The sequence below is a fragment of the Salvelinus alpinus genome, chromosome 3 (genome assembly GCF_045679555.1).
Source record: "Salvelinus alpinus chromosome 3, SLU_Salpinus.1, whole genome shotgun sequence".
Lineage (NCBI taxonomy): Eukaryota > Metazoa > Chordata > Actinopteri > Salmoniformes > Salmonidae > Salvelinus > Salvelinus alpinus.
This window is the reverse complement of record NC_092088.1, coordinates 10,798,665-10,818,838: the sequence shown is the minus strand read 5'-3', so window position 1 is coordinate 10,818,838 and position 20,174 is coordinate 10,798,665. Positions and strand designations below refer to the sequence as shown.

Genomic DNA, 20,174 nt, shown 5'->3' with positions numbered 1-20,174 from the left:
TCCCTCATAACTCCTCCAACCTTTATTGTGCCCTGCGTTCAGCAGAAGATAACCTTCAATCCATACCTCCTTTTCCTTCCTCTTAACTTCCCTTGTATTCTAATAGTGTCCAGACAGCTGTTAGATCTATTTGACTGTGTGGCATTACCTTTACCAACGGCTGATCAAATTCCCCACATTGATTTGTACTTATGTGATTGTATCAAGTGATCTGAATGTCTTTATTTCATTGCCAAATGTGATGTTTAAAAATAACAAGAAAATAGATCTATTCGTCTCTCTCTCTCTCTCTCTCTTTCTCTTGGTTTGATATGTTGTAAACTCTCTCTCTTTCTCTTGGTTTGATATGTTGTAAACCCTCTCTCTCTCTCTCTTGGTTTGATATGTTGTAAACTCTCTCTCTCTTTCTCTTGGTTTGATATGTTGTAAACCCTCTCTCTCTCTCTCTTGGTTTGATATGTTGTAAACCCTTTCTCTCTCTCTCTCTTGGTTTGATATGTTGTAAACTCTCTCTCTCTTTCTCTTGGTTTGATATGTTGTAAACCCTCTCTCTCTCTCTCTTGGTTTGATATGTTGTAAACCCTCTCTCTCTCTCTCGCTTGGTTTGATATGTTGTAAACCCTCTCTCTCTCTCTCTCTTGGTTTGATATGTTGTAAACCCTCGCTCTCTCTCTCTTGGTTTGATATGTTGTAAACCCTCTCTCTCTCTCTCTTGGTTTGATATGTTGTAAACCCTCTCTCTCTCTCTCTCTTGGTTTGATATGTTGTAAACCCTCTCTCTCTCTCTCTTGGTTTGATATGTTGTAAACCCTCGCTCTCTCTCTCTTGGTTTGATATGTTGTAAACCCTCTCTCTCTTTCTCTTGGTTTGATATGTTGTAAACCCTCGCTCTCTCTCTCTTGGTTTGATATGTTGTAAACTCTCTCTCTCTTTCTCTTGGTTTGATATGTTGTAAACCCTCTCTCTCTCTCTCTTGGTTTGATATGTTGTAAACCCTCTCTCTCTCTCTCGCTTGGTTTGATATGTTGTAAACCCTCTCTCTCTCTCTCTCTTGGTTTGATATGTTGTAAACCCTCGCTCTCTCTCTCTTGGTTTGATATGTTGTAAACCCTCTCTCTCTCTCTCTTGGTTTGATATGTTGTAAACCCTCTCTCTCTCTCTCTCTTGGTTTGATATGTTGTAAACCCTCTCTCTCTCTCTCTCTTTCTCTTGGTTTGATATGTTGTAAACTCTCTCTCTCTCGCTTGGTTTGATATGTTGTAAACCCTCTCTCTCTCTCTCTCTCTTGGTTTGATATGTTGTAAACTCTCTCTCTCGCTTGGTTTGATATGTTGTAAACCCTCTCTCTCTCTCTCTTGGTTTGATATGTTGTAAACTCTCTCTCTCGCTTGGTTTGATATGTTGTAAACCCTCTCTCTCTCTCTCTTGGTTTGATATGTTGTAAACTCTCTCTCTTGGTTTGATATGTTGTAAACCCTCTCTCTCTCTCTCTTGGTTTGATATGTTGTAAACTCTCTCTTGGTTTGATATGTTGTAAACTCTCTCTCTCTCTTGGTTTGATATGTTGTAAACTCTCTCTTGGTTTGATATGTTGTAAACTCTCTCTCTCTCTTGGTTTGATATGTTGTAAACTCTCTACCTCGATTTGATATGTTGTAAACTCTGTCGGTTTGATATGCTGCAAACTCTCTCTCTCTTGGTTTGATATGTTGTAAACTCTCTAACTCAATTTGATACGTTGTAAACTCTCTCTCTCTCACTTGGTTTGATATGTTGTAAACTCTCTCTCTCTCTTGGTTTGATGCGTTGTAAACTCTCTCTCGGTTGGTTTGATATGTTGTAAACCCTCTCTCTCTCTCGGTTTGATATGTTGTAAACTCTCTCTCTTGGTTTGATATGTTGTAAACTCTCTCTCTCTCTTGGTTTGATACGTTGTAAACTCTCTCTCTCTCGGTTTGATATGTTGTAAACTCTCTCTCTCTCGGTTTGATATGTTGTAATCTCTCTCTCTCTCTCGGTTTGATATGTTGTAAACTCTCTTTCTCTTGGTTTGATATGTTGTCTCTCTCTTACTCATTGTGCCTGGTTCCTTCTAGGTGTAAAGCATTGGCCCGCCCGCTCCCAGAGCCATCATGGTAGGAATGCCTGTTGTGTGTGGAGTAGGTAGTGGTTGCTCTTAACCACTGATAAACGGTCAGATCTTATACCACACTCGGTTTGGGTTGGATTGGGGGTAAGGTAATCTGATCCTAGATCTGTGGTGAGATGCAACTTTTACCTTGAGTGTTCTATGTGGTGAAGTGCTTCTCCTTGACTTCTATCTGACCTTTCAACTCCTGTCCCTGTGTGTGGTGGGTCGTGTGTGACATCTGTGTGTGTGTACATTTGCTGCCGGACCATCTAGATCAGTCGTGTGGTGATATTCGGTCAGTTGTAAAGATACGTAGTTGATCTCGTCTTATTGAAATATGTCAAACATAATGTCTTCTGAAGCTTTGGAAAAGGCTCATTCTTTACTTAAAATTCACCTACAGTAGATTTACAAGATCTATCAACCAGAGAGAACATCTCATGTACAACTAACATTTACCTTATTGGCACATTCAGTGACCCCTGACCCCAAAGTGCCACTCAAAAGATGAGCTGGCGTGTAAAAAAGCACGATTAGTAGGCAATAGAATGATTTTAGCGAAGTGGAAATGAGAAAATCTCTTGATGATGTTCATTGCAGTTGACCTGACAAGTAAAGTGCTTTTCTATTCCATCGTGTTGTGCCTCGGTCCTGGGGGGTCCCCAGGACCGAGTTTGGGGAACCCTGCCTTAATAAACCCAAGCTGTCCCATACTGTCCTGCTTTTCTGTGCCACCAGGCCTGGGTCCAAACAGTGTTTTCTCTCAAATACATTGGGTGTGCTTGGTTTAGTTCACCCAGCGCACTGGACGGGTTGGCACTTTCAAGACTACCCCATTGGTTTCACTAAACCAAGCTCAGCTTAAGTATTTCAAAGGATAAAAATACTATTTCTACCCAGGTCTGCACCTTAGAGGCAGCTGCCCTATATACATAGACTTGGAATCACTGGCCACTTTAATAATGGAACACTAGTCACTTTAATAATGTTTAAATAATGATTACATACTGCTTTACTCATCTCATATGTATACACTGTATTCTATTCTACTGTATTCTAGTCAATGCCACTCCTACATTGCTCAATCTAATATTTAGATATTTCTTAATTCCATTCTTTTACTTTTAGATGTGTGTGTATTGTTGTGAATTGTTAGATATTACTGTACTGTTGGAGCTAGGAACACAAGCATTTCGCTACACCCGCAATAACATCTGCTAAATATGTGTATGTGACAAATACAATTTGATTTGACCTTCCTTGTATGGTTTCCATAGCTACTGTTCTGTACTATGAATATGCTATGCTTCTGAACTCTCTCCGTCCCCAGCATACCAAGAGGAGGTCTCTAGAGGTATGGATAAAGGCAGCTTTGAATGATGTTATTTCTTATTACTTAAAGAAGACATCAGATAAATCTGTGCTTATCCTTGCTAGCGACGTGACCACCCTTCTTCTCCTGTCCTCACGTCCAACAGTCTGAGGGACTACGGGGGAGCTGATACCTCAACTTTTTTTTTTGTTTTACACAGAGAGAGAGATGATTACTTTAGTAGTTCCAATGGAACAGTTGTAAAATTATCAGGAAAATGTATTTTCCATTTCCATATTGACTATTTTTCATGTGATTTAGTGGAGTCCAGGACATGGTGGTGAATATTGTAATGATCTGCGAGGTCTAGAGAGACTTTGAGGTCGCTGTAAATGTCAGAGAAACTCTGGCCATGGAGGAACAGCTGTCAGGTATATATCTACCTCAAGTTCCTCATTCCTCTGCACATTGATCTGGTACTTCCTGAACATAGCTCCATTATTGTGTATTTTAGTTGATTCCTCTTGTTTTAGTTACTATTTTATTTTGTACTATTACTTTTCATCTCTGCATTGTTGGGAAAAGTTCGTAAGCAAGCATTTCACTGTATCGTCTATACCAGTTGTATTCAGCGCCTGTGATACATTTCATTTCATTTGATTTGATTCTCCCATAAAACCCCTCTTATAACGTGACAACACAGGGTCACCCAGGCAGACGATGATTCAGAATCCATCATATTGCTAAATGAGCAATTTATGAAGTGCACCTCACCCCAGCTTCATGCCCCTCCCCCTCGTGCCCTTCGCCTCCCCCACACAGCCCATCACCATAGATTGGCATTGATAGAGGCAAGTCAAGTGAACACTCAGCCTTAATAAATGCATTTGGGTTATTGAGAGTGATGAGACGATGAGGACGGAATGCTCACCGACATTCTGGAACTGACACATCTTACTGGCTAATGTTGCTGCCATTCTACAATAGCACAGGCATTCTGTACCTTTTTATTTAATGTACTGAATTTAACTAGCTTTTATAAACAACGTCTGTTTACCCCACTGACTTAAATATCCCATCAGCTGGCATAGTCTTCTGCCAGTTCATCTGGGTTAGCATTAGATATAACTTCCTAACCATTATCACTAGTGCCACAATTGGGTCAGATATAAGCTGTTGGGATGAGCAGAAGGCAGACACTGGATGTTCCATCCAGGGGTAAAGTAAAGTTTCCTCTGCTGCCGTACTGAGTGAAGCTGGGCTTTTATAACAGTTAACATTTAGCGATTAAATGGTAACACTCTTTGTCAGTTGTTAAATGCCAAGTCCACAGTGTCTGTCAGGCCTGTGGTGCGACAAGGAGAAAAATTTAGGGATGAGTGGACAGGTGCAGGGAGAACGAAAGGGGATAGGTGTTGGCAGTATTCAGATGTCAACAGAGCCAATGGGATAGAGAGACCCCTTGTCTGATATCCCTTGCCTCCCTCCAAGGCCATCAACAGCCCCCACACATCCTGCCTCTTGCCCTGCATGGCCCTCAACAACCCCCACACCTCCTGCACCCCCCCTCCCCCTATGGGTACCCCCCCAGCCCCTCAACAGCCCCCACACCTCCTGCACCCCCCCCTCCCCCCTATGGGTACCCCCCCAGCCCCTCAACAGCCCCCACACCTCCTGCACCCCCCCCCCCCCTATGGGTACCCCCCCAGCCCCTCAACAGCCCCCACACCTCCTGCACCCCCCCTCCCCCCTATGGGTACCCCCCCAGCCCCTCAACAGCCCCCACACCTCCTGCACCCCCCCCCCCCCCTATGGGTACCCCCCCAGCCCCTCAACAGCCCCCACACCTCCTGCACCCCCCCCCCCCCCCCCCTATGGGTACCCCCCCAGCCCCTCAACAGCCCCCACACCTCCTGCCCCCCCCCCCTATGGGTACCCCCCCAGCCCCTCAACAGCCCCCACACCTCCTGCACCCCCCCCCCCCTATGGGTACCCCCCCAGCCCCTCAACAGCCCCCACACCTCCTGCACCCCCCCCCCCTCTATGGGTACCCCCCCAGCCCCTCAACAGCCCCCACACCTCCTGCACCCCCCCCCCCCCCCCTATGGGTACCCCCCCAGCCCCTCAACAGCCCCCACACCTCCTGCACCCCCCCCCCTCTATGGGTACCCCCCCAGCCCCTCAACAGCCCCCACACCTCCTGCACCCCCCCCCCCTCTATGGGTACCCCCCCAGCCCCTCAACAGCCCCCACACCTCCTGCACCCCCCCCCCCTCTATGGGTACCCCCCCAGCCCCTCAACAGCCCCCACACCTCCTGCACCCCCCCCCCCCTCTATGGGTACCCCCCCAGCCCCTCAACAGCCCCCACACCTCCTCCCTCCTGCCCTGATTGCTAACGGATGGAGTGTTCTCATGGAATGTCATTAATATTAACATTATTCACAGGAAGTTTAGAAGGATTTTTAAGTCACGAGCTTTAACAATGTGCTCAGGTTGAGAAGATATTTAATGGTGGTTTATGCATTACAAGGTGTTTATGCACTAACTATATTTAGCATTAGTGTTAAAGTCAATTTACCACTTGTCATCGACACTGGCGTTACCAATCGTTCTATCATCAATACATGGTTCTGTGTGATAGGATAAGTCCTGCCATAGAAACGTCAGGATAGTGAGTCATTGTTAGGCCATCTGGATGTTAGTATGCAGGCTCACAGAGGCTCTGTATCCCAGGATGGATCAGGTGTGGAAATACTGCAGATTAATATGATGCAATCTGTGCTTACAAGAAAAGAGATTATGTCAGATACCTCTCGCAACCACATAAACCGGCATAAAGCTGGGTTTATCATCTTCTTTTGTTTGGAATGCCTAAAACATGAGTGGCATTTAACAGAAAAACAGCTGAGTCATCAAGATACAGACGAACAAAATACTAATTTTAGCTATTTAGATTGGAGACCTGGTAAACCATTCAAGATGTTTAGATTGTAGACCTGGTGAACCAAGATGTTTAGATTGTAGATCTGGTAAACCTTTAGCTATTTAGATTGTAGATCTGGTAAACCTTTAGCTATTTAGATTGTAGATCCTGGTAGAACCTTTAGCTATTTAGATTGTAGATCTGGTGAACCTTTAGCTATTTAGATTGTAGATCTGGTGAACCTTTAGCTATTTAGATTGTAGATCTGGTAAACCTTTAGCTATTTAGATTGTAGACCTGGTGAACCTTTAGCTATTAGATTGTAGATCTGGTGAACCTTTAGCTATTTAGATTGTAGATCTGGTAAACCTTTAGCTATTTAGATTGTAGACCTGGTGAGCCTTTAGCTATTTAGATTGTAGATCTGGCCTTTAGCTATTTAGATTGTAGATCTGGTAAACCTTTAGCTATTTAGATTGTAGATCTGGTAAACCTTTAGCTATTTAGATTGTAGATCTGGTAAACCTTTAGCTATTTAGATTGTAGATCTGGTAAACCTTTAGCTATTTAGATTGCAGATCTGTAAACCTTTAGCTATTTGATTGAGACCTGTAAACCTTTAGCTATTTAGATTGTAGATCTGGTAAACCTTTAGCTATTTAGATTGTAGACCTGGTAAACCTTTAGCTATTTAGATTGTAGATCTGGTGAACCTTTAGCTATTTAGATTGTAGACCTGGTGAACCTTTAGCTATTTAGATTGTAGATCTGGTGAACCTTTAGCTATTTAGATTGTAGATCTGGTAAACCTTTAGCTATTTAGATTGTAGATCTGGTGAACCTTTAGCTATTTAGATTGTAGATCTGGTAAACCTTTAGCTATTTAGATTGTAGACCTGGTGAACCTTTAGCTATTTAGATTGTAGACTCTGGTGAACCTTTAGCTATTTAGATTGTAGATCTGGTAAACCTTTAGCTATTTAGATTGTAGATCTGGTAAACCTTTAGCTATTTAGATTGTAGACCTGGTAAACCTTTAGCTATTTAGATTGTAGATCTGGTAAACCTTTAGCTATTTAGATTGTAGATCTGGTAAACCTTTAGCTATTTAGATTGTAGATCTGGTGAACCTTTAGCTATTTAGATTGTAGACCTGGTGAACCTTTAGCTATTTAGATTGTAGATCTGGTGAACCTTTAGCTATTTAGATTGTAGATCTGGTAAACCTTTAGCTATTTAGATTGTAGACCTGGTAAACCTTTAGCTTTTTAAATTGTAGACCTGGTAAACCTTTAGCTATTTAGATTGTAGACCTGGTAAACCTTTAGCTATTTAGATTGTAGACCTGGTGAACCTTTAGCTATTTAGATTGTAGATCTGGTAAACCTTTAGCTATTTAGATTGTAGATCTGGTAAACCTTTAGCTATTTAGATTGTAGATCTGGTAAACCTTTAGCTATTTAGATTGTAGATCTGGTAAACCTTTAGCTATTTAGATTGTAGATCTGGTAAACCTTTAGCTATTTAGATTGTAGATCTGGTAAACCTTTAGCTATTTAGATTGTAGATCTGGTAAACCTTTAGCTATTTAGATTGTAGATCTGGTGAACCTTTAGCTATTTAGATTGTAGACCTGGTAAACCTTTAGCTATTTAGATTGTAGATCTGGTAAACCTTTAGCTATTTAGATTGGAGACCTGGTAAACCTTTAGCTATTTAGATTGTAGATCTGGTAAACCTTTAGCTATTTAGATTGTAGATCTGGTAAACCTTTAGCTATTTAGATTGTAGACCTGGTAAACCTTTAGCTATTTAGATTGTAGATCTGGTAAACCTTTAGCTATTTAGATTGTAGATCTGGTAAACCTTTAGCTATTTAGATTGTAGATCTGGTGAACCTTTAGCTATTTAGATTGTAGATCTGGTAAACCTTTAGCTATTTAGATTGTAGATCTGGTAAACCTTTAGCTATTTAGATTGTAGATTTGGTGAACCTTTAGCTATTTAGATTGTAGATCTGGTGAACCTTTAGCTATTTAGATTGTAGATCTGGTAAACCTTTAGCTATTTAGATTGTAGATCTGGTAAACCTTTAGCTATTTAGATTGTAGATCTGGTAAACCTTTAGCTATTTAGATTGTAGATCTGGTAAACCTTTAGCTATTTAGATTGTAGATCTGGTAAACCTTTAGCTATTTAGATTGTAGATCTGGTAAACCTTTAGCTATTTAGATTGTAGATCTGGTGAACCTTTAGCTATTTAGATTGTAGATCTGGTGAACCTTTAGCTATTTAGATTGTAGACCTGGTAAACCTTTAGCTATTTAGATTGTAGATCTGGTGAACCTTTAGCTATTTAGATTGTAGATCTGGTGAACCTTTAGCTATTTAGATTGTAGATCTGGTAAACCTTTAGCTATTTAGATTGGAGACCTGGTAAACCTTTAGCTATTTAGATTGTAGATCTGGTAAACCTTTAGCTATTTAGATTGTAGACCTGGTAAACCTTTAGCTATTTAGATTGTAGACCTGGTAAACCTTTAGCTATTTAGATTGTAGATCTGGTAAACCTTTAGCTATTTAGATTGTAGACCTGGTAAACCTTTAGCTATTTAGATTGTAGACCTGGTAAACCTTTAGCTATTTAGATTGTAGACCTGGTAAACCTTTCAAGCTGTGTTAGTGTCAATCAGGAATAATCAATCTACAGTGTAATTGCATGTTCAGTTCCAATACTTATCTCCTTCTCTCCTTATCAGATTTAGCTGGCAGAACCATTAACTGATACAGCTAAGAGGGAGGCGTCTTTAAATTGACATAGCCTCTGCCGAGTCCCCAACAACCAGATGTTGTGGTTATCAGGGGGAATGGAAAGAGAGCCTACGACATGACTTCAGCTTTTGGACGTCATCAAAGCAACGCTCCATCTTAACTCCTCCTCCACTTTTACTGGATTGGTTGAACAGTGCAGAAGAGAACCTCCCCCGACAGATATTTTTCCTCTCGTCAAGACCAGTATATAGGGTGCCTAGTTTTAGGTGTTTATTTTACTCCAGCTACACTAGGTTAACTTAACCCCTATCCAGCTACATCAGGTTAACCTATCCCCTATCCAGCTACGTCAGGTTAACTTAACCCCTATCCAGCTACATCAGGTTAACCTATCCCCTATCCAGCTACGTCTGGTTAACTTAACCCCTATCCAGCTACGTCAGGTTAACCTATCCCCTATCCAGCTACGCTAGGTTAACTTAACCCCTATCCAGCTACGTCAGTTTAACTTAACCCCTATCCAGCTACATCAGGTTAACCTATCCCCTATCCAGCTACGTCAGGTTAACTTAACCCCTATCCAGCTACGTCAGGTTAACCTATCCCCTATCCAGCTACGTCAGGTTAACTTAACCCCTATCCAGCTACGTCAGGTTAACCTATCCCCTATCCAGCTACGTCAGGTTAACTTAACCCCTATCCAGCTACGTCAGGTTAACCTATCCCCTATCCAGCTACGTCAGGTTAACCTAACACCTATCCAGCTATGTCAGGTTAACTTAACACCTATCCAGCTACGTCAGGTTAACTTAACCCCTATCCAGCTATCCTCTGCACCCCCCCCCCTCTATGGGTACCCCAGGTTAACTTAACCCCTATCCAGCTACATCAGGTTAACCTATCCCCTATCCAGCTACGTCAGGTTAACTTAACCCCTATCCAGCTACGTCAGGTTAACCTATCCCCTATCCAGCTACGTCAGGTTAACTTAACCCCTATCCAGCTACGTCAGGTTAACCTATCCCCTATCCAGCTACGTCAGGTTAACTTAACCCCTATCCAGCTACGTCAGGTTAACCTATCCCCTATCCAGCTACGTCAGGTTAACCTAACACCTATCCAGCTATGTCAGGTTAACTTAACACCTATCCAGCTACGTCAGGTTAACTTAACCCCTATCCAGCTACGTCAGGTTAACCTAACACCTATCCAGCTACATCAGGTTAACCTAACACCTATCCAGCTACGTCAGGTTAACCTATCCCCTATCCAGCTACGTCAGGTTAACTTAACCCCTATCCAGCTACGTCAGGTTAACCTAACCCCTATCCAGCTACGTCAGGTTAACTTAACCCCTATCCAGCTACGTCAGGTTAACCTAACACCTATCCAGCTACGTCAGGTTAACCTATCCCCTATCCAGCTACGTCAGGTTAACCTATCCCCTATCCAGCTACGTCAGGTTAACCTATCCCCTATCCAGCTACGTCAGGTTAACCTAACACCTATCCAGCTACATCAGGTTAACTTAACACCTATCCAGCTACATCAGGTTAACTTAACCCCTATCCAGCTACGTCAGGTTAACCTAACACCTATCCAGCTACGTCAGGTTAACTTAACCCCTATCCAGCTACGTCAGGTTAACCTAACACCTATCCAGCTACGTCAGGTTAACCTAACACCTATCCAGCTACGTCAGGTTAACCTAACACCTATCCAGCTACGTCAGGTTAACTTAACGCCTATCCAGCTACGTCAGGTTAACCTATCCCCTATCCAGCTACGTCAGGTTAACCTATCCCCTATCCAGCTACGTCAGAGGTTAACCTATCCCCTATCCAGCTACGTCAGGTTAACCTATCCCCTATCCAGCTACGTCAGGTTAACCTATCCCCTATCCAGCTCTACGTCAGGTTAACCTATCCCCTATCCAGCTACGTCAGGTTAATAACCTATCCCCTATTCAGCTATGTCAGGTTAACCTATCCCCTATCCAGCTAAGTCAGGTTAACCTATCCCCTATCCAGCTACGTAAGGTTAATCTATCCCCTATCCAACTAGTTCAGTCAGCAACTAGATCATATACCCTCCACTCTCACTCACTCTACACCAACGATAGGGATCTTATGTCAATACATCCATCACTTCCCACCCTGCCCTCCTCCTCCTCCTCCTCCTCCTCCTCCTCTCCCCTGGTCAATAACAAACCCATTTCTGGAGCTCCTCCAGAGAGGAGTTTGCGCCATAGGCCCGAAACGGATGACAGAGCACTGGATGTTCAAGCCTGATATCCAGCCTCTGGGCTCCAGGGGTGGTGTGGTAGTGGTGTGTGTGTGTGTGTGTGTGTGTGTGTGTGTGTGTGTGTGTGTGTGTGTGTGTGTGTGTGTGTGTGTGTGTGTGTGTGTGTGTGTGTGTGTGTGTGTGTGTGTGTGTGTGTGTGTGTGTGTGTGTGTGTGTGTGTGTGTGCGTGCGTGCGCATGCATGCTCATGTGTTGTCTCTCTCCAACACAGCTAATTGGTCACCTGATTACAGTGGGATCAATGAACGACCAGTGCAGGGGCTCTCAGCTCAGCAGGACTCCTCTCTGTCTGTCTATGGGGCTCTCTACAGTACTGTCTCTATCTATTTCTCTATGGAGGTCTCAAAGCTTTCTCTCTCTGGGCACTGACAGTGTGGGGCCAAGCCTGAAGTTAAAGGTGTGATTGGGGTGTCAGTCCTGTGTGTGGATTAACTATAACGAGTGACTGGAAAGTGTTTTGGTTTTACAGCTAGAGAACAATATCATTACAGTAGAAATCACGCCTGGCATCTGTTTCTGTGTTTGATAATATCCAAGAACATTAAGCACATTCATATATTCAGAAAAACCCTGCCCTCACGTCTGTGACCCTGCCCTCACGTCTGTGACCCTGCCCCACACGTCTGTGACTTTTTCACAAACATTCTCTCTCTCCAGAAACCAAACTCTGATGTCAACTGTCAAGCTATACTTTATAGAAATAAAATACGCTCATACAGATGTATGATCTTAATTTGATCACTCTTTTGTTGCTAATCGTTTGCCTGTACTGCAGGACATGCAAACTTGTAGTGTATTTGAGTTTTAAAAAGGTTTATAAAGTTTGTAATTTCCACTTTTCCACTTGATTTGTCCTAAGGAAAAATGTATCAATTAATTATAATCCACATAATAATTTTCACTTTTCTAGTTGATGCATTTTTTATTTTACTGGCTCAAATTAAGATTCTACATCTGTACACACCCACAGCGCATGTACTCTGATGACACATTCCATCTTCTAAAATAAATGTCTCAGCTCTATGAAAGATTTAAATGGAGTGTTACAGCAGTGGACTCTGTATTCATTTTGAAACAGGCACAAAAGCACACATCCAAGTCAACGTGTCGCAACGGCACTCTGCATCTGGTGTTCAATCTATCTATCATTGCTTTTTCACCTGGATCACACACACACACACACACACACACACACACACACGCACACGCACACGCACACGCACACACACAGAGAGAGAGAGAACTCAGAACAGCTGCCTTTCATCACCTGACTCATTAAAGGGGTCACATGGTCACCAAGCAAAATCACCTTCACTTTCATCCCCAAATGTCTGATTCCAAGGGTTAGAAAATCACAAACAAATTGTCAATCTTAAATGGGATTTTGTTAATGTTCAGATACATGATTATTTTATTATGGCCTCTTTTTTTCAGATAATGCAATTTGTTTTAAAGAACAAGGGCATTCATCTCCCATGTCAGTGTGTGTGTGAATATTACATGTCAGTGTGTGTGAATATTACATGTCAGTGTGTGTGTGAATATTACATGTCAGTGTGTGTGTGAATATTACATGTCAGTGTGTATGTGAATATTACATGTCAGTGTGTATGTGAATATTACATGTCAGTGTGTGTGTGAATATTACATGTCAGTGTGTGTGTGAATATTACATGTCAGTGTGTGTGTGAATATTACATGTCAGTGTGTGTGTGAATATTACATGTCAGTGTGTGTGTGAATATTGCATGTCAATGTGTGTGTGAATATTACATGTCAGTGTGTGTGTGAATATTGCATGTCAATGTGCAATTTTTTTTTTACAGGTTAACGGCTAGATTACGACGGGACTGAGGAGTCTCCATCTCTTCATCCTTCCCCATTCTTCATCCTTCCTCTCTTTTTATCTCATTACCGTTTTTGTCTCCATCTTCTGTCAATCATTCTTTCTATCCATGTCCTTGGATAGACGGCGTTAAAAGGGATTCTCTACATCTGAATATATACGTTTGTCAGTTGTTTTTTATTACCCCGAAAAAAGTGGTCTTTCATGGTGCTAATCTTTCTTATTCATTTGGGGTTGAAGCCCCAAATTCATAAGTCTGGATCAACATAACAGATAGCATTGAAAATGAACTCAGCTTGATTTAATTTAAAGACCACTTTTGAGGTACGGAAACATCTGACAAACGTTCATTTTAGGGTGAACCAAACCTTTAATGATGCCGCCACTAGATCTCCCCTTGTATCCCTTTAATGATGTCGCCACTAGATCTCCCCTTGAATCCCTTTAATGATGCCGCCACTAGATCTACCCTTGAATCCCTTTAATGATGTCGCCACTAGATCTCCCCTTGTATCCCTTTAATGATGCCGCCACTAGATCTCCCCTTGTATCCCTTTAATGATGCCGCCACTAGATCTCCCCTTGTATCCCTTTAATGATGTCGCCACTAGATCTCCCCTTGAATCCCTTTAATGATGCCGCCACTAGATCTCCCCTTGTATCCCTTTAATGATGTCGCCACTAGATCTCCCCTTGAATCCCTTTAATGATGCCGCCACTAGATCTACCCTTGAATCCCTTTAATGATGTCGCCACTAGATCTCCCCTTGTATCCCTTTAATGATGTCGCCACTAGATCTCCCCTTGAATCCCTTTAATGATGCCGCCACTAGATCTCCCCTTGTATCCCTTTAATGATGTTGCCACTAGATCTCCCCTTGAATCCCTTTAATGATGCCGCCACTAGATCTACCCTTGAATCCCTTTAATGATGTCGCCACTAGATCTCCCCTTGTATCCCTTTAATGATGCCGCCACTAGATCTCCCCTTGTATCCCTTTAATGATGCCGCCACTAGATCTCCCCTTGTATCCCTTTAATGATGTCACCACTAGATCTCCCCTTGTATCCCTTTAATGATGCCGCCACTAGATCTCCCCTTGTATCCCTTTAATGATGCCGCCACTAGATCTCCCCTTGTATCCCTTTAATGATGTCGCCACTAGATCTCCCCTTGAATCCCTTTAATGATGCCGCCACTAGATCTCCCCTTGTATCCCTTTAATGATGTCGCCACTAGATCTCCCCTTGTAATAAACCATGTCATTACTTTTGATCAGATACAATATCTGATATGCTTATCACGTTGAATGATCGTCTCCATTGCTGTTTTCACAGGTACCCACCAGCACAACTACAACCATATGGTTCTAGGTAGCCCAACACGCACCCATAATGGTAAGGACAGCTAACAGCATTGCATCCAGACACAGGGTTATGTTACAGTATCCACTGCAGGATAGGCTACTACAGAGAATTCATGCCCAGTACGTTACTTAGTGTGGATATTGAAAACAGAGCCACCGAGATATTTGTACAAAGACGAATGGCCATTCTCCTGAAAAATGAAGCCCTGGTTTTGGGAATTCACTTTAAAACACTCTTTGACACTAATATACTGTACAGTATGCTACTAATGATACCAGCCTGCTCATCGATCTCGCCACATCCATTCTCTTATATCTATATTTCTTTCATTAACAATAGAATCATAGAAGTGTTACATTTCATAACTATGACCATGTATTCCTTTAAACATAGCGAATGAAAAGCCATTTAACCTCGGCCTAGCCTCTGATTGGCTGGACATCAAGCTAGCATCCTGTTAAGGTCAGGGCATCATGGCTGTGTGGTTCTACCACAGAAACACGTTCCTCCTGGGATGATTGACCCTGTCATTATACGATTCTATTCTAACCTTCTGCTCTCGCTGAGGATATCAGCCCCGGTTCCATTACAAATGGAATTTTAGGGATTTTCTGCTACCAATTGTCTCTATTCATTCACAAGAGCCGGGTTTAGGGGCTGATGGAGAGATATAAGGAAGCTGGTTTCACAAGGACAAAGGGTGAGAAGAGGACAAAGAAGAAAGAAAAGGAGAGATAATCCACTGCCTTTGTATTTGTTTAACATTGGATTGGCCTCTTTGGCTTGTATGCTGATGTTCAGTGTTGGCTCAACCCTGCGTGGAAGCCTCTCCCCTCTAGGACTTCCGCTGGGTTTTAAGGAGATTCTGTAGTCGCAACACATCTCCTCGTGTGTGACAATTCAATGTGTGATCCATGAAGAAAATCCCTATGAAATCTATGGGAAACAATAGAAATCAATTCCGTCAAAACACATCAAACGCACACACTTCAATCACCAGCCACATAAAAAGGGCTTGTTGTACCAATGTGCTGTGTTGCTTAGATACACTGCAACCTGTGTTGTCCTCCATGAGTGAAGCAACCACTGGCTTTTTGTCAATCAAAGAGGGGATTAAAAAAAAAACGTATTCATTCATAAGGTGCATTATAACTGTATTTAAAGGCACATTAGATAATTGGTCTGTTCCAAATACATACAAGTTATAGACATCACTAGTGTATTCCTGGACTTATGGTAATGAATGAGAAATGTGTTGTCTGGTTGTTGGTGGGGTGTGTATTGGTTGGGTGTGTGTTGGCTGGGTTTGTGTTGGTGGGGAGTGTGTTGGCTGGGTGTTGGTGGGGTGTGTATTGGTTGGGTGTGTATTGGTTGGGTGTTGGTGGGGTGTGTATTGGTTGGGTGTGTGTTGGCTATGAGTGTGTTGGCTGGGTTTGGTCAGAATGCTGTTTCACACCATCAGCATGTTTCTGAACTGTCTGTTTTTCACTTGGGTGGGGTAGCTCACCGATCATTGAGACGTGGTAAGTCACATACACACACACACGCACTTATACACACATAGTCTTATTCACACATAAATCAACATAATTGTACTCGCATTCAAACACACCCTTCCATTCAAACACACCCTTCCATTCAAACACACCCTTCCTCACACTCGCCCACCCTTCAGCCGTTGTACCTTCCCCAGTCCACCTAGTGTGTGGTGTGGTCGTAATGTGCCTGGTGATTCAGCAGTGTGTTTCTGATTCTGGAGGTAGCTAACAGCATGTCACATTGTCTATTTTCCCTGTGTTGAGAGAGTATGGACAGTGTTGCCCTCCCAAAACTCCTCCCATCTGGCCTTTTTATGTCCCTCTCGCTCTCTCTCTCTTCATCTCTCTCTTTATTCCACCCTCTTGACTATTTCTCTCTCTTTTTGCTTTCCCTCCTTCCCTCTCTCCTACCCACCATCCCCTTCTCTCCTTCCCTCTATATCTTCTCATTCTGTCTCCCTCTCCTCTTTTTTCCCTCATCCCTCTCTCCTCCCTCACTTTATCTGGCCACTGGAGCCTGGATATGAGCCGCACCCTGCTGCCCACTTCTCTGCTGCTCTGCATGACAGACTCACAGCCCACGGGGGAGAGAGAGAGAGACAGAGACAGGGAGGGATGGAGAGAAAAGAGAGGGAGGGATAGATAGAGGGGTCAGAGAGGGGGAGGGAGCAGGAGATAGGAGAGAGAAGGAGAGAGAGAAGTGGGAGAGAGAGAAAGAGGGAGAAACTGAAGAGAGGGGAGTTTGAGAAAAAAAATTGTGAAGATGGAGAAAGGTGAAGAGAAAGGTCCACAGTCCCAGTTTTCCCATCGCTCTCTCTCTCTGGCATCACATTATATCAGTCAGACAAGCGTGTCGCTGCCCTGTCCTAGTCCTCTCCCCATACCACTCCCCCACCACTCCTCAAATGACAGCACACAAACTGTCACAGTCAGGGTCACTGTGAAGCAGACATCTGTTGTTTGGTCTGGTGTTGTTTTGGGGCCGTTGTCACCTCCCCTGTCACACCCTTTACCTACTGTACCAGACAGTGTCAAATGCTCCCAAAGTGTCTCTTAACCCACCTCCCAGACTCTACCAAACACTCCCTAAACAACTTCCTGTCAGATGACCACCTCCCCTCCCTATCGTACCTCCCTCCACCCTTCCTCAGCAGGCGTGCTCTACCATCGTTGCCTTTGGTCTGACGCCGTATATTTTTTTAGGAAAACATTTTCCCTCTTGTTTGTTTTGCTGTGTCTCCCCAGAGAACACTAGGATGAGTGGCATCCTGACCTCACAGACGGAGCCATACGACCTGTCCTCCTCGCGCTCCTTCCAGAGCCTGTCCCACCTACCGCCCACCTACGAGGCCGCCGTCAAGGCCGACCTCAACAGATACTCCTCCCTCAAGAGACTGAGTAGGTCCCGACCACAGCACAGTTCAATAATGCTGACAGAGCTGCCACTGGCTCTTTTTAATGTCCTGCATGTTAACAATTATACTGAATAAGTTACGGCCTGTTCTGTCATGTTAAAACTCTGCATTCGTTACTCGGCTCGTTTCTCGACTGGCAAACGTTCAAAAGAGATTATACCACATGCCCCTAAAGATGCAGCGATAGGATACTTTCTCCTGAAAGGGTCATACTATTCATGAGTAGTGCACCAGCGTTCAATACCTTTCCAGAAAGCACTGACTCTTGAAGGCATAAACAGTGTCTGAATGAGAGGCCACAGAAAATAAAAAATGACATGTCATCCACTCTCCTCCGTAACGTCCGACAAGTCACTGCTTCTTGAAAACCATATACACCACACGCTCACCGTCTCCCCTTAAAGATGTATCTAGAGAGAAGCAGCAATAGCATCAGCCACCATTTCTTTTAGAGGATTTAACTGCATTACGCTCTGATCTGTGCTCTAGCAGCCATTCTGTATTGATTCAGTGTCCTACGCTGGCTTCTGCAGCCCAACGAGGTCTCATGTCATCATATTCCAGAAGTGTAATGCAAATATTCCTTAAGGCTTGTGTAATCACATCATGGCTGTCCTATATTTCACTGTTGGCACGGGAACAAAGGGAGGGATATGAATCTATGGTGCAGGCTACAACTCAAAGTCGGTGCTACTAAAACTCCTGTAGGGGATTTTTATTCAGTCAACATACAGCGCACGCACGCACACACACACACACACACACACACACACACACACACACACACACACACACACACACACACACACACACACACACACACACACACACACACACACACACACACACACACACACAAAGACCTATTCAGTCAAAAACACCTACCGAGCTCACATGGTGTTTTACTAAATGTTTAACAAAGTAAAGGATCTGAGTCTACAACCGATCCCATCAGCCATCTCTAGAGTGGGTCACCATCATTATACTGGTCCCATCAGCCATCTCTAGAGTGGGTCACCATCATTATACTGATCCCATCAGCCATCTCTAGAGTGGGTCACCATCATTATACTGGTCCCATCAGCCATCTCTAGAGTGGGTCACCATCATTATACTGGTCCCATCAGCCATCTCTAGAGTGGGTCACCATCATTATACTGGTCCCATCAGCCATTTCTAGAGTGGGTCACCATCATTATACTGATCCCATCAGCCATCTCTAGAGTGGGTCACCATCATTATACTGATCCTGTCAGCCATCTCTAGAGTGGGTCACCATCATTATACTGGTCCCATCAGCCATCTCTAGAGTGGGTCACCATCATTATACTGGTCCCATCAGCCATCTCTAGAGTGGGTCACCATCATTATACTGGTCCCATCAGCCATCTCTAGAGTGGGTCACCATCATTATACTGGTCCCATCAGCCATCTCTAGAGTGGGTCACCATCATTATACTGGTCCCATCAGCCATCTCTAGAGTGGGTCACCATCATTATACTGGTCCCATCAGCCATCTCTAGAGTGGGTCACCATCATTATACTGGTCCCATCAGCCATCTCTAGAGTGGGTCACCATCATTATACTGGTCCCATCAGCCATCTCTAGAGTGGGTCACCATCATTATACTGGTCCCATCAGCCATCTCTAGAGTGGGTCACCATCATTATACTGGTCCCATCAGCCATCTCTAGAGTGGGTCACCATCATTATACTGGTCCCATCAGCCATCTCTAGAGTGGGTCACCATCATTATACTGGTCCCATCAGCCATCTCTAGAGTGGGTCACCATCATTATACTGATCCCATCAGCCATCTCTAGAGTGGGTCACCATCATTATACTGATCCCATCAGCCATCTCTAGAGTGGGTCACCATCATTATACTGATCCCATCAGCCATCTCTAGAGTGGGTCACCATCATTATACTGGTCCCATCAGCCATCTCTAGAGTGGGTCACCATCATTATACTGGTCCCATCAGCCATCTCTAGAGTGGGTCACCATCATTATACTGGTCCCATCAGCCATCTCTAGAGTGGGTCACCATCATTATACTGGTCCCATCAGCCATCTCTAGAGTGGGTCACCATCATTATACTGGTCCCATCAGCCATCTCTAGAGTGGGTCACCATCATTATACTGGTCCCATCAGCCATCTCTAGAGTGGGTCACCATCATTATACTGATCCCATCAGCCATCTCTAGAGTGGGTCACCATCATTATACTGGTCCCATCAGCCATCTCTAGAGTGGGTCACCATCATTATACTGGTCCCATCAGCCATCTCTAGAGTGGGTCACCATCATTATACTGGTCCCATCAGCCATCTCTAGAGTGGGTCACCATCATTATACTGGTCCCATCAGCCATCTCTAGAGTGGGTCACCATCATTATACTGGTCCCATCAGCCATCTCTAGAGTGGGTCACCATCATTATACTGATCCTGTCAGCCATCTCTAGAGTGGGTCACCATCATTATACTGGTCCCATCAGCCATCTCTAGAGTGGGTCACCATCATTATACTGGTCCCATCAGCCATCTCTAGAGTGGGTC

General features: G+C 43.7%; 1 protein-coding gene across 9 annotated transcripts in view; it reads left to right on the top strand.

The window, feature by feature from the left end:
* The window catches only part of LOC139570003 (protein shisa-6-like), a 197,957-nt gene that overhangs the window by 167,075 nt on the left and 10,708 nt on the right, over positions 1-20,174 (top strand). For 2 of the 9 annotated variants that reach the window (XM_071391430.1, XM_071391429.1), the window contains exons 5-8: positions 2,097-2,135; positions 14,628-14,687; positions 16,160-16,180; positions 17,441-17,593. The exons of 1 other annotated variant lie outside the window; for it this stretch is intronic. In XM_071391430.1, the coding sequence (XP_071247531.1) occupies positions 2,097-2,135; positions 14,628-14,687; positions 16,160-16,180; positions 17,441-17,593 (273 nt within the window). The remainder of the gene's footprint in view (positions 1-2,096; positions 2,136-14,627; positions 14,688-16,159; positions 16,181-17,440; positions 17,594-20,174) is intronic. 6 more of the 9 variants (XM_071391432.1, XM_071391431.1, XM_071391433.1 and 3 more) reach the window with 6 other exon arrangements.